This window comes from Mobula birostris, chromosome 3 (assembly GCF_030028105.1).
Source record: "Mobula birostris isolate sMobBir1 chromosome 3, sMobBir1.hap1, whole genome shotgun sequence".
Classification (NCBI taxonomy): domain Eukaryota; kingdom Metazoa; phylum Chordata; class Chondrichthyes; order Myliobatiformes; family Myliobatidae; genus Mobula; species Mobula birostris.
In genome coordinates this window covers 87,788,133-87,802,477 of record NC_092372.1, presented here as the reverse complement: position 1 = coordinate 87,802,477, position 14,345 = coordinate 87,788,133, and the positions used below count along the sequence as shown (strand labels likewise).

Below are 14,345 nucleotides of genomic sequence, written 5' to 3'. Positions count from 1 at the left end.
TTTTCACAACTGGTTGTTTCTGGCATCTCCAAGCTTGAGTGCTTCAAACCACAGTAAGCAAAACAGTTCTGAATTGTCTTACTGCTGATTTCTCACCTACTCTCAGTGACAAACGTCACTGTTTTTGAACACGATGCAGACACACAACTGACACTATTTAAAAACCTCTACACACACACAGAGTAGTGTTTAATGGCTACACAAGTGCATACAACTGACACTAGTTAGAAGCTTTGGCAACAGTCTCTTGTCTCAATTAAGCAGTATAGCGTTCCAAATAAGCAAATGGAATCCCAGCTATTTTCTTGATTAGTTTTTGTTCTTTAAGAGTGGCCCCAAATAAGCGGCTGCCTTGATTAAGTGATGGTCTAATTAACCAGAATCCATTGTACTGCCCATCACTGAGTGGATTTCCATGCTGATCAGTAATCTATGAAACCTCAAAACTAGCAGCAATTAAGTTGGAGCTACCTGAAATAAACATCAAACTATTTGACTGCATTTTTTTGTTGATGATTTTTCAAAAAAAATATGCTTTTTGTTCTTGCTCACTTTTATTGCACAACCATCCTTATGACCATTCTATTGACCAATAGTTCTTCTCCATGATCCTGACTGTAGTTTACATACCACCAGCGGCCAGTTATAATCAAGCGCTTGAGATTCTGCATGATGCTGTCACTGAACAACAGTCCTTCCCAGCGCATCACAATCGGGGACTTCAATCAGGCTTGCTTGAAGAAATCCCTGCTCAATTACCATCGGCCTATAACCTGCAGCACTAGAGGATATAACACACTAGACTATTGCCATATTAAGATAAGGAATGCCTGCTATTCCATACCCAGACTATATTTCAGGAAATTTAACCATTTTGCTATCCTTCTCCTACCTACATACAGGCAGAGGTTAAAGAGCAAAGCTCCAGAGATTAGGACAGCAAAGAGGTGATCAATGGAGGCCGAGGAGTGGCTACAGGATTCTGTCGCATCAAGGACTGTGCCGTGTTCAAGGACTCATCTGTGTATCTGAATACACCACAGTTGTCACGGACTTTATAAAAAACAGTTGTAGGTGACTGTGTCCCCACAAAATTATTCAGGGTCTTCCGCTACCAGAGGCCCTGGATGAGCCATAAAATCCACAATCTCTTGCATGCCAGATTAGACGCATTCAAGTCTGGCGACCAAGAAAGTCACAAGAGGGCCATGATTATCTCCAAAAAAACATCTCATGGGCTAAGTGTTTATTCCAGACTAAACTTGAATCAATGAAGGATGCTTGACAACTGTGACAGGGCTTGAATGCTATCACCTCTTACAAAGTGAAGTAACATAGGTGCCAACAGGGCTTCATTTCCAGATGAGCTCAATGCTTTCTATGCTCACTTTGAGCATCAAAACATGGAGGAAGCATCACGAACACCAACAGTCCCTGATGCCCCTGTGATTTCCATCTCAGAGGCTGACAGGAGTATCTTTCAGGAGGGTGAACTTAAGCATAGCATCTGGTCCAGATGGGATACCTGGCCAAGTACAAAAGACTTGTGCTGATCGACCGACTGCAGTGGTTACTGAGACCTTTAATCTCTCGCTTCAACAGTCTGAAGTACCCACCTGCTTCATGGTGCCTAAGAATAACATAATAACCTGCCTCAATACATTTACAGTGATGAAGTGTTTTGAGAGGTTGATGATGAAACACATCAACTCCTACCACAGGAGTGACTTGGATCTGCTCCAATTTGTCTGCCAATGCAACAGATCCACAGCAGATGCCATTTCATTGGCTCTTCACTCAACACTGGACAGCAAAGATGCAAACATCATGATGCTCGTTATTGACTACCGCTTAGCTTTCAACACCATAATCCCCTCAAAAATAATCAATAAGCTTCAAGACCTTGGCCTCAATTCCTCCTTGTGCAATTGGATCCCTGATTTCCTCATATGCAGACCCCAGTCAGTTCAGATTGGCAACAACATCTCCTCCACAATCTCCATCAGCACAGGTGCACCACAAGGCTGTGTGCTTAAACCACTGCTCTACTCGCTTTACATTTATGACTTTGTAGCTAAGCACAACTCCAATGCTATATCTAAGCTTGCTGAAGAATGCACTGTTGTAGCCAAACCAAAGGTGGTGACGAATTAGCGTGTCAGGGGAGATTGAAAATCTGGCTGTGTGGTCCCACAACAACAACCTCTTACTCAATGTCAGCAAGACAAGGAGCTCATTATTGATATCAGGAGGAGGAATCCAGAGGTTCCTGAGCTAATCCTCTTCAAGTGGCCAGAAGTGGAAAGGGTTAGCAACTTTAAGTTCCTCAGTGGGTCCAGCATGCAAGTGCAATTATGAAGAAATCATGGCAGATCCTCTACTTCCTTAGATGTTTGCGAAAACTCAGCATAGCATTTAAAACTTTGGGTTGTGTTGTGGAGTGTATATTGACTGGCTGCATCACCGCCTGGTACAGAAACACTAATGCCCTTAAATGAAAATCCTGCAAAAAGTAGTGGATATGGCCCAGTCCATCACGTATGAAGTCATCCCCATCACTGAGCACATCTACATGGAGCATTGTTGCTGGAAAGCAAAGTCTATCATCAGGGACCCCTACCACCCAGGTCATGCTCTCTTCACATTGATGCCATCAGGAAAGTGATACAGGAGCCTTGGCACTCACACCAGCTTCAGGGATAGTTATTACCCTCAACCACAAGGCGCTTGAACCAAAGGCCATAACTTCACTTCATCATTGAAATGTTCCCACAACCTATGGAACTCACTTTGAAGGACTCTTCATCTCAAGTTTTTACACCTAACAAATTCCACCCCATCTACCTTTTGCACTCAGAAGGTGCCAATCAATACTAGGGAAGTTGAAGTCACCCATGACAACAACCCATTTAACCCCTTTACTTTTGCGCCTTTCCAAAATCTGCCTCCTGATCTGTTCGCCTCTGCTGCTAGTGTGTGTGTGTGTGTGTGTGTGTGTGTGTGTGTGTGTGTGTGCGCGTGTGTGTGCGTGTGTGTGTGTGTGGTGTGTGTGGAGGGAAGTGCAGGTCTATAGAATACTCCCAATAGCATGATTGCTCTCTGACTTACACCCACACAAAATCCCCTCAAAATGTCCTTTTTTCAGCTGTGATACCATCCCTGATTTGCAATGCCATTCCCTCACCTCTTTAACTCCCTCCCTGTCCCTTCTGAAACATCTAAACCCTGGAACATTCAGCAGCCAGTCCTGTCCTTGTGATAACCAAGTCTCTGTAAAGGCCACAGTATTACAGTTCCATGTATGGACCATGCTCTAAGATGATCATCCTTGTCCCTAATTCTTCTTGCATTAAAATAGACACACCTCAACCCATCCTCATTTGAAAATATATTACTGTTTCTTCATTGTTATTGAGCCTAAATTCCAGAACTCCCTATCTAACAATATCAGAAGACTTCATCAGAAGGCTGCAATGGTTCAAGAATGTTTTTCACTGACTACTTTCCAAGGGAAATAGTGTATTGACAAAAACTATCAACCCTTGGCATCAATACGTATGTATTCCCCACTCCCTTTCCAAAATAAGAGGGAAAACACTTTTTTCCATTCAAAGGTGTAACAACTGATGGTATAATTATTTATCATTTAACATTCCCATTAAAAGAATAGAACTCAGTTTTATAACAGACTTGACAACAAAACCCATAATACATCCAAGTGATTACCCACAGAAATAGACAAGCAATGTAGCTAGAAAATCCAAATGTTCCGGATAAATTTAACAGGTCATGGAGTAATCTCTAAAGTGCTTCCCACCCACCCGGCAGAAAGTGACGACCTATTCAACATTTCCAGCACTTAGCTATTATATCAGATTTCTAGCATCTGCGTTTTTTGTTTAAAAATCAAGCAAAATGTCAACCTTTGAAGAAAAAAATTAAAGCAGATCATAAGTTCTGAAGGTGATTAAATATTTAAGTGACATTGCAAATAAAAACCTGCATTACTGTTTCTATACTGGAATCGTCCTTTCTCCTCTCCCCGCCCATTAATTAAGATGACAAATTACCCGCATGCAAGTGGCACAGTGCTACCAGCCTACTGCTCATACTAGGGACTTGTGCATTCACTGAGTCCCAGTCTCGTCAAAGGAGAAAGCTTTGCCTTTACCCAATCCATGTTCATTTGCGATCGCCTGACAGACAGACGTTGACAGCTGTCACCGCCGGGCTGCCTCGAGCGGCCTCCTACCGGGCCGTCGGTGCAGGGTTTGGCTCGAGGACACCTCGCGGGTTTCTGAACGGCAACGGCCGAGCGGAACGATGGAGCGAGCAGCCCTACTACCACCAAGGCCCGCACACTCGCCGTCTGTCCGACCGACCAGCCAGCCACTCCACCAAACAGAACCACATTCGGCTCACCTGACAGATTCCGTTTCTTCGCTGCGTGCTTGCTTGGTTCGTCTTTTGCTTCATAAAAACCTAACGTCTCCGTCCGGTGAATACCTCGGTCAGAGCTCCGTTCCTCGCTCTCGTTCTTATCCCCGCTCTCCGGCACCGCCGCCATCTTCTCACGGGATGAGGAGGGGAGAACACACACACATCACCAGAGAAAAAAAACACGCAGTCACGTGACCCGCTGGGCTCGCGAAAGGACGCTCAGGATCGGGTAGCTCCACCTACTGCGTGTGCAAATGCCCCAGGTAAGGAGCTTGCAGTCCAGTCGAGCGGTAGGTAGAATGGCGAGTCTCCAACTGTGTGGCAGTTCCCCGTCGAAAAGGGGTCCGGTTAAACCCTGAAAATAAAATCTGTAGATCATAGGAATCTGAAATAAAATATATTGGGACAGCTCAGCTGATAAGGTAGGAATTGTGGGAAAAGAAACATCTAACGTTTCAGGTTAATGACCGTTCATTAAAAAGGTCTCGGCGTTAGGGGACAGTGAGGTAAAATCTTTTATCAGAGCCTTATTGGTCTGATAAAAGATTTTTTTAAAACATGAACTGTTAATTCTGTTTCTTTCCACAAAAAACATCTGTTTTACTGTATATTTCTAACACATACTGTTTTATTACGTTAACAGTTGCACTTCCTTCCAATAACATTTTATCGTTATTTCCTCGAATCTACAATTTAGCATAAATATACCATTTTGAATGTTGCTTGCTGAGCTTCATTTCTAATATATCCAAATGGAGATGGGGTTCAATTCTTGTTTGCTCTCTAGATCCTTTTCACTTTACCCAGACTGTACCCCTCTTTCCAAGACTCTCAAATCTTGAGTGATCATTCATCAGCAAAGGCATAACCTTCGTCCAGCAAGTTCACTCACCAAGTTCCTGTGGGCAGACATCTTTCCATCTCATTGGAAAACTTCTATCTTCAGAATCATCAGTATGTCTTCTATAATGTTTCTAATACGTTGATGATGAATGGGACATGAAATCAAATATGAGGATCAGGTTTAATATCACTAGTATATGTCATGAAATCTGTTGTCTTGTGGCAACAGTGTGTTGTAATAAGTATAAATAAAAAACTATAAATTACAATAAAATATATATTAAATTTAAAAAGTAGTTCAAAAAGGGAGCAAAAAAAATTAGTGAGGTAGATACATGGTATTTAGGTACATGGGTTTATTGTCTGTTCAAAAATCTGATGGTGGAGTGGAAGAAGCTGTTCCTAAAACATCGAGTGTCTGTCTTCAGGCTCCTGTGCCTCCGTCTGCATGGCAGCAATGAGAGGAGGGCATGTCCTGGGTGACAGGGGTCCTGAATGAGGAAAATCGCCTTTTTGACATGTCATATCATATTTTGAAGATGTCCTTGATGCTGGGGAGGCTGGTGCGAGTACCCTAAGTATGCAGCTTCCTGCAGCTTTTTCCAGTCCTACGCAGTGGCCCCTCCATACAATACTGGTGATGCAACCAGTTTACCATGGTACATCTGTAGAAATTTGTGTGAGTCTTTGGTGACATTCCATGTCTCCTCACACTACTAAAAGAGTACAACTGCTATCATGTCGCCTTAGTAATGCATCAATATGTCGGTCACAGGATAGATCTTTAGATATGTCAACACCCAAGAAATTGAAATTGCTAACCCTTTCCACTGCTGATTCCTTGAGAAGACTGGTGTGTGTTCCTTTGACTTCTACTTGCTGAAGTCCACAATCAATTCCTTGGTCTTACTGACGTTGAGTGCAAAGTTGTTGTTGTGTCACCACTTAACCAGCTGATCTATCTCACTCTTGAATGCCTCCTCCTTACCATCTGAAATTCTGTCAACAACAATCATATCATTGGCAAGTTTATAGATGGCTTTTGAGCTGTGCCTAGCGATAAAGTCATAGGTATAGAAAGTATAGAGCAGCAGGCTAAGCGCACATCCTTGATGGGCCAGTATTGATGGCCAATAAAAAGGAGATGTTATGTCCAATCTGCATAGACTGTGGTCTCCCAATGAGCATTTCAAGGATACAGTTGTAGATGAAGGTGCAGAGGCACAGGTTTTGGAGCTTGTTGAATAGTACTGAGGGTATAATGGTGTTGAATGCTGAGCTGTAATCAATAAACAGTAGCCTGAAGTAGGTATTGCTATAGTCCAGGTGATCCAAGGCCAAATGAAGAGCCAGTGAGATTGCATCTGCTGTAGACCTATTGTGGCAATAGGCAAATTGCAATGGGTCCAGGTATTTGCTTAAGCAGATGTTGATTCTGGCCATGACCATTCTCTGAAAGCTCTACATCACGCTAGCTGTGAGTGCAACTGGATGATAATCATTGAGGCAGTTCACTCTGCTCTTTTTGGACCCTTTTGAAGCAGGTCCACCAACTGAAAGCAGCCCTGCAAGTGCTCCTCTGCCTCCCTTGACCATATCTTCTTGATTCTCACCACCAGTGCTGTGATGTTTAGTCTCTGCCTGTGTGCCAGAAGTGGAAATACAGATAGGCGATCAGACACACTGTACCTGAAGCAGGTACAGTGAGAGATTGAAGATGTCCTTGAACACTGTTGCCAGTTGGTTGGCACAGGTTTTCAGAGCTTGATGGTTCACTTTCATGAAAGATGTTCTAACGTTGGCCTCCAAGACATAGATTACAGGGTCACCAGATGCTGCATGGATTTTCACAGATGTAGTTTTTTTCTCCATTTCAAAGCACACATAAGAGGCATTGAGCTCATCTAAGAGTAAAGCATCACAGCTATTCATGATGTTAGTTTTCACCTTGTAGGAAGTAATGGCATGCAAACTCTGCCAGAGCTGACATGCAACTGATTTTGTTTCTAGCTTCAATCAGAATTGTTTCTTTGCTCTTAAGATAGCCTTCCGAAGGTCATACCTGGGCTTCTTGTATAGTTCTGGATCACCAGTCTTGAATACCACAGATCTAACCCTCAGCATACTACGAATCTCCTGGTTCATCCACGGCTTTTGGTTTGGGTATGTCTGGTATGTTCCCAAAGGCACACTCATCCGCACAGATCTTGATGAAGTCAATGACAACTGTGGCATATTCATTCAGATTCGAAGATAAATTCCTGAATGTGACAGCTATACAAGACCTTAATTAGACCCCACTTGGAGTACTGTGTTCTGTTTTAGTCACCTCATTACAGGAAGAATGTGGATACTATAGAGAGAGTGCAGAAGAGATTTACAAGGATGTTGCCTGGATTGGAGAGCACGCTTTGTGAGAATAGGTTGAGTAAACTTGGCCTTTTCTGCTTGGAGCGACAGAGGATGAGTGGTGACCTGATAGAGATGTATAAGATGATGAAAGCATTGATCGTGTGGATAGCCAGAGGCTTTTTCCAGGGCTGAAATAGCTAAAACGAGGGCGCATAGTTTTAAGGTGCTTGGAAGTAGGTACAAGGGGGATGTCAGAGGTAAGTTTTTCACGCAGAGAGTGGTAGGTATGTGGAATCCTCTGCCAGTGAAGTTGATAGAGGTGGATACAATAGGGTCTTTTAAGAGACTCTTAGATGGGTACATGGAACTTAGAAAAATAGAGGACTGTGTTGTAGGGAAATTCTAGAGTAGGTTACATGGTCGGCACAACATTGTCGGCCGAAGGGCCTGTATTGTGCCGTAGACCTTCTATGTCCTATTTTCTATATTGTCTAGTCCACCAACTGACAGCAGCCCTGCAAGTGCTCCTCTGCCTCCCTTGACCATACCTTCTTGATTCTCACCACTGGTGCTGTGATGTTTAGTCTCTGCCTGTATGCCAGAAGTAGAAATACAGATAGGTGATCAGACTCTCTAAAGTGCAGGGGTGGGATGGCATGGTAAGTGTTTATGATGGTGGTACAACAGTGGTCAGATGTGTTGGCTCTTAAGGTTTCACTGGTGATGTGTTGGTGGTAGTTGCTCAGAGACTTCTTCGAGCTCGCTTGGTTGAAATCCCCTGCAATGATAGCGAAGGCATCAGGGTCTGTTATTTTGTCACTACTAATCATAGTGCTTAGCTCCTCCAGTGTCTGTTTGATGTTGGCCTGTGCTAGGAGGTACACTGCTACGAGGATGACAGCGGAAAACTCCCTTGGCAGATAAAATGGACAACACTTGACTGCTAGATGTTCCAGATCGAGTGAGCAGGACTGAGGTAGAACTGTTGTGTCTCATCACCATGATGAGTTAATCATGAAGCATTTCCCACCTCCTCTAGCTTTAAAAGACTCAGCTGTTCTGTCTTTATGGAGAATGGTGAAGCCCTCAGCTAGCAGCACTGTGTCAGAAATAGTTGGAGTGAGCCATGTCTCCATGAAGGAAGTACAGAGCAGTCCCTGATGTCCCTCTGCTACTACAATCTTGCTGTGAGATCTTCAGATTTATTTTCCAGTGACTGTACAATCACCAGCAGGATATTAGGGAGTGGGTGTGTAAGGGCTTTGCATTTCAATCATACCCACAGACCAACCCGTGTACTTCACTTCCTCTTTCTTAAAGGGAAATTGCATTCGCGACCTGATTTTGCCGCTTGGGTACGATGATTTTGACGATTGACAGATTTTTTAAATGTCTTAAAATAATGTTGCTTACTGAAGTACCCATGGCTATTACTATGGATTTCAGCTGTAGTAGTCCTAAATGGGAATATTTGATGATCCCCATCAGAGCAGCATGCAAAAAGGCGCCACTTATTGGCACCATTTTAAGAGAACTTTAAGAGAATTCAATTAATTTGCTTTCTATTTCCACCCTTTCTTCAATATAATGTATTTTCAACTCTTCCTCAACTACTCTGTCAATATTTCTGAGGACATACGTCAAGGCATTTTGGCCAAATGGCTTAATTCTGCTCCTATATCTTATATCTTATTTCCTCAATGATTACTGCAGCTACCTTGAAGTTACTACATTCCACCCTCTTTCTTGTAAAGTATATATTTGACTTTCCCAGTTTCTTTGACTCTGTTGCATTGGTTCTGGCAATCCCACTTTCTTTGCCAGTGCTTCCTACTTGTTTTCTCCCAGCTTATCATATGAGGAGCGTTTGAGGGTTCTGGGCATCTACTAACTGGAATTCTGAAGAATGAGGGGTGACCTCATTGAAACGTATGAAATATTGAAAGGCCTCTGTAGAATAGGTGTGGAGAGGATGTTTCCTATGGTGGGGGAGTCTAAGACCAGAGAATACAGCCTCAGCATACATGGAGGTCCATTTAAAATGGAGATGAGATGGAATTGCTTTAGCCAGAGAGTGGTGAATCTGTAGAATTTATTGCCACATGTAGCTGTGGAGGCCAAGTCATTGGGTGTATTTAAGGCAAAGATTGATAGATTCTTGATTAGTCAAGGCATGAAGGGATACGGGGAGAAGTTAGGAGATTGGGACTGGGAAGGAAAATAGATCAGCCATGATGAAATGGTGGAGCAGACTCAATGACCAAATGGCCTAATTCTGCTCCTATATCTTATGGTCCTATTTCCTCAATTGAAGATTTATCTCTACAATGCTTAAGAATGCCCATAAATATATCTGCTCTGTTGCCCTCTTTGCATCTTCCGTATGAGCATATTGTATGTTTCTACTTTCATAAATCTATCTAAAGCGAGCTGCAGTGTGCAGCTGTTTACATTTGGAAATTAATAGTTGTGTACGTGTGGACCATAAATGCAGGTGCAAGCCTTTACAACAAACAAATTTAGAGGGGCACTTGCCTTTATTTTGTTATCTGCTGGTGATAATTGTCTTGGGTTAACTTCTCATTCTGACATCACATAAATACTGGTGCCTCCTCTTTTTAGCATTATACCTCTAACATAAAAATTAGGGTTGGAAGCACAAGATGATTTGTTGAAAAATATCCTTCTGTCAGAAGCAAACCAATTTCCTTTGCATACAAGAAACTATTAATTGCAGCAGCAATTAGTTTACAGTTCTTAAGAAGCTTTTTCGACTTTCACTTCCCCTTCCCAGCGCAACAAAACACACCTGCCAACTTGTACTCTTTCCTTCTCCCCACCTTCTTATTCTGGCTATTGCCCCCTTTCATTCCAGTCGTGATGAAGGATTTAGGCGTGAACCACCAACAGTTTAATCCTGTTCATTGATGCTACCTGAATTGCATAGTTCCTTTACCATTTTGTGTGTATGATATCCATATACAGGTTTCCCCCGCCACCCGAAGGTAGAGAGTTCCTATGAAACGGTTCGTAAGCCGGAATGTCGTAAAGCGAAGAAGCAATTACCACTTATTTATATGGGAAAATTCTGTGAGCGTTCGCAAACCCCAAAATAACCTACCAAATCATGCCAAATAACACATAAAACCTAAAATAACAGTAACATATAGTAAAAGCAGGAATGATATGATAAATACATAGCCTATATAAAGTAGAAATACTTTTCCACAATCATTGCCTGAACTGTTCTCCGTAGCGAAAATCTCACTCAAGCGCTCTCGGCAGAAATACACGCAAGTGCTCTCCAGTAACCTTTAAGCTATGAAGCTGCCAAGTCATACCAAATAACACATAAAAATACACAGCCTATATAAAGTAGAAATAATGTATGTACAGTGTAGTATCACTTAGGGAATCAGGAAGACACCGAGCACACTGATGATGGTGTGTTAGGCTGAGTCGTCACAGGTTGGAGTGGTGCAGTGGCCCCCACCCTCCAGGCAGCGAACCGATACCGATCCGCGAAGAATGCAGGGGTACAGTGGTAGCTGGGACGCACACAGCACATCTTTAAGAAAAAAGCTGAAACAAACAAGCTAATTAATTAGGTGCTGCCTGGCACGTAATTGTCGGCCCAGATCAGAGGCGATTGCCGATTGCATCGCCTCTGATCAGGGCCAACAATTACGTGCGGGGGCGGCACCTAATTAATTAGCTTGTTTATTTCGGCTTTTTTCTTAAAGATGTGCTGTGTGCCTCCTGGCTACCGCCGCATTCTCTGCGAATCGGTATCTGTCCGCGGCCTGGGGGTTGGGGTGATGGGACACTGGGGTGTCATCTCATCATCGTCTATTTCCATTAGGGCAGGCAGGTCATCTTCTTCTATCTCTGCCTGCCTTGATGTTGAAGGTCGAGGTTCCACTGCTGTGGCTGATGTGGAAGGCTTGATTGACTGCTTAGCCTCGCGCATTTTTCTATCATACAGTTCTTTGTAAGGACTCAAACCATCTTGCAAATATGCCCTAAACCGACGTACCCTTTCAAAATTAAAGTCGTACTTTATCATTACTCATTCGGTTTCTATTGTTATCCTTTCCTCTTTCAACTGCATCAGCTCTTCATCTATCAGTTCTTGGCCATGGGATGCCAAAACCTCTTTAACATCATCTTCGTCAACTTCCACAAGCCAAACTCACTTTGTCCTGACTTCATTCATCATGATCGAAACGCTTAATTATGTCTAGTTTTACGCTAAGTCTAATTATGTCTAGTTTTACGAGCTCTTGTAGGCTTTTCCGATACCTTAGAACTCATCTTGCTAACGGCTGCTCACAGGCATGTGCTTAAGCAATGCCGGCGAGAATGCAGTTCCGAATCCGGGCAAGAGCGGCTGCTCGGAGCGCGCGCTGCTTTTTTCACACACTGCCTTTTTTTGTAACAGTGAAAACACCTTCTGTTAGCGAAAACAGGGAACTAATGTAGGTCTTTTGTAACAGTGAGGTTTTGTAAAGCGAATGTTCGAAAAGCGGGGGACACCTGTAATACTAGTGTGATTACATTAAACTACATTATAAAGCAAAATATTATGAACCCTGTTCATGAAACCCTGAGAGCTTAATGCATTGTAACTTTGCTGTGGATCTCTCCTGTTTCTTGAATTCATTGTTAAACTGCAGACATCCCACCCTGCAAAAACTCATTTCAGGGAGATAGCACCACCATTTCAGGGAGGTAGCACCCCCACCCCCCGCAACCCTATATCCCACCCCCCCCCCAGTCGATCTCCAAGGGCGCATGTATACGGGACATTTGATTATGAAAGAATTATCAAATGAAAGAACACAACAATTTATTTGACACATATTGAAACTATTTACACGCATTAAAATACAATATGTACTTATATATTATCATGGAGTCGTGTTTTAATTCTATTACAACTTTAAACACGTATACAGGGAGTTTGGCCTCATCAGGTAGGATATCAATAGAATAGCTCCTTAGCAGCTAGCCGGCTAGTTTAAATAACGTTAGCTATGCTAATGAACAAATGACATCTGTTAAACTCACCTCAACATGTCTTTTTCAGTCCTAACCCACCGTGGGCAATAGAAAAGTCACTGTTGCAAACAGTGCAGCGAGCAACATTGTCATTATTTTTGACCCCTATTAGGCAGGGGTATACTTTAGTGTAGTCTGGGGTGAAGTGCGTTTTATATTTTCTTTTTTTGAAACACTTGCCATGGTGGTGCAGGACACGAAACTGAACTGATAGAGACACAGAGGTCGACTGTAAAGCCCGCCCACAGAGAAAACTGCTAGGTCTACTCAGCACAAAGAGAGACCAATCAGGATGCTCGCTCTTGCTCCTGCTCCCGCTCCCGCTCTCGATCTCGCTCCCGCTGTCCCTCTCCCTCTGCCTCTCATTTCCGGGATATTGTATATAATTTGCTGGCGTCAGAGAGCTGCTATTAATATGTGGGAGACTCCTAGAGCTTCTGGGAGAGGTGGGATGTCTGAAACTCTGTTGCCAGTAATTCATCTTATGCTCTGCACACTTCCAGTAATTTCCAGTTATAATGACAAATCAACTGCAGTTCAAAGAAATTGTCTAAATTTATAACATTTACAGGGTGCAAGATATACTGTACAGAAAAAAAATAACCAAAAGTTTTCAATTGTTTTCTTGAATAAAGTGTTTAGTCACTTGTTTATCAGCTTACAGTCATGAAATGGCAGAACAAGATGTGAAAAGCAAATAAGACTGAAATACTAGAAATTGGAAATTTTAAAAATGAGCACTGACAGAAATATGGTTAACATTCTAAGTTGATGATTCATTATCTGAATCAGTTAACTTTTGTTCCATGTTCCATAGAATCTGTTCACCTGCTCCTGCTGAATAATCCCAGTATATTCTGTTCTGACCTTTGAACTTAAGTCTGATGTCCATCCTATTTCAGTGCATAAAATATCTGGTTTAAATAAAGTTATTGCAACCAAATATTCCTTAAAATGTTAGTAGTCATTGAAAACTAGCATGCCAGTGTAGCAGCCAATTGGAAAGCAAATGAAATGTTGGCTCTTACTCAGGGAGGATTTGAGTACAAGAATAAATATGTCTCAATACAATTCTATAAGATTTGGTGAGACCACCCCTGGACTATTGATTATAGTTTTCGTCTCCTCTGAGGCAATGAGCAAACATTCACCCCACTGGTTGCTTTAATGGCAGATTTGTCATTTGGGAAGAAATTGATAAAGCCAACATTCAATTTGTTTTAAGAATAGAAGAGTGAGAGATGACTTCATTGAAGCATGCAAATTTGTTGTAGGGTTCAATAGAAGGTGTTTTTTGAGCTAATATATCAAAGTTAAGAGTTAGGAAAACAGAGAAGGAATTGTTCACTTAAAGAGTGGTGAGCCCTTGGACTTTACTGTCATTGAGGACATTGGAGGCTGAGTTATAGATTTCCTGCAAAATTGAGATCAATAGATTTTTGAATCTAAGAAGAATCAAGGGATATGGTGTTGGGACAGAAGAATGGTATTGTGGTACAAGATCAGTTATGACCCTGTTGAATTGTAAAGCAGGCAAGGGACTGACTGGTGACTTTTTTTTTTGTAATCCTGTAAGTTATTGTGTGCATTATATAGACTGAAGGTGTGATGGACCCAGATTAAGTACAATTTTTCAAAAAACTTCAAGA

General features: G+C 42.4%; 1 protein-coding gene across 1 annotated transcript in view; it reads right to left on the bottom strand.

Moving 5' to 3' along the window:
* The window catches only part of LOC140195148 (transmembrane anterior posterior transformation protein 1 homolog), a 102,843-nt gene extending 98,231 nt beyond the window's left edge, over positions 1–4,612 (bottom strand). The window contains exon 1 of the mRNA XM_072253003.1: positions 4,423–4,612. Within this exon, the coding sequence (XP_072109104.1) occupies positions 4,423–4,567 (145 nt within the window). The 5' untranslated portion in view covers positions 4,568–4,612. The remainder of the gene's footprint in view (positions 1–4,422) is intronic.
* Between the last annotated feature and the right edge of the window lie 9,733 nt (positions 4,613–14,345).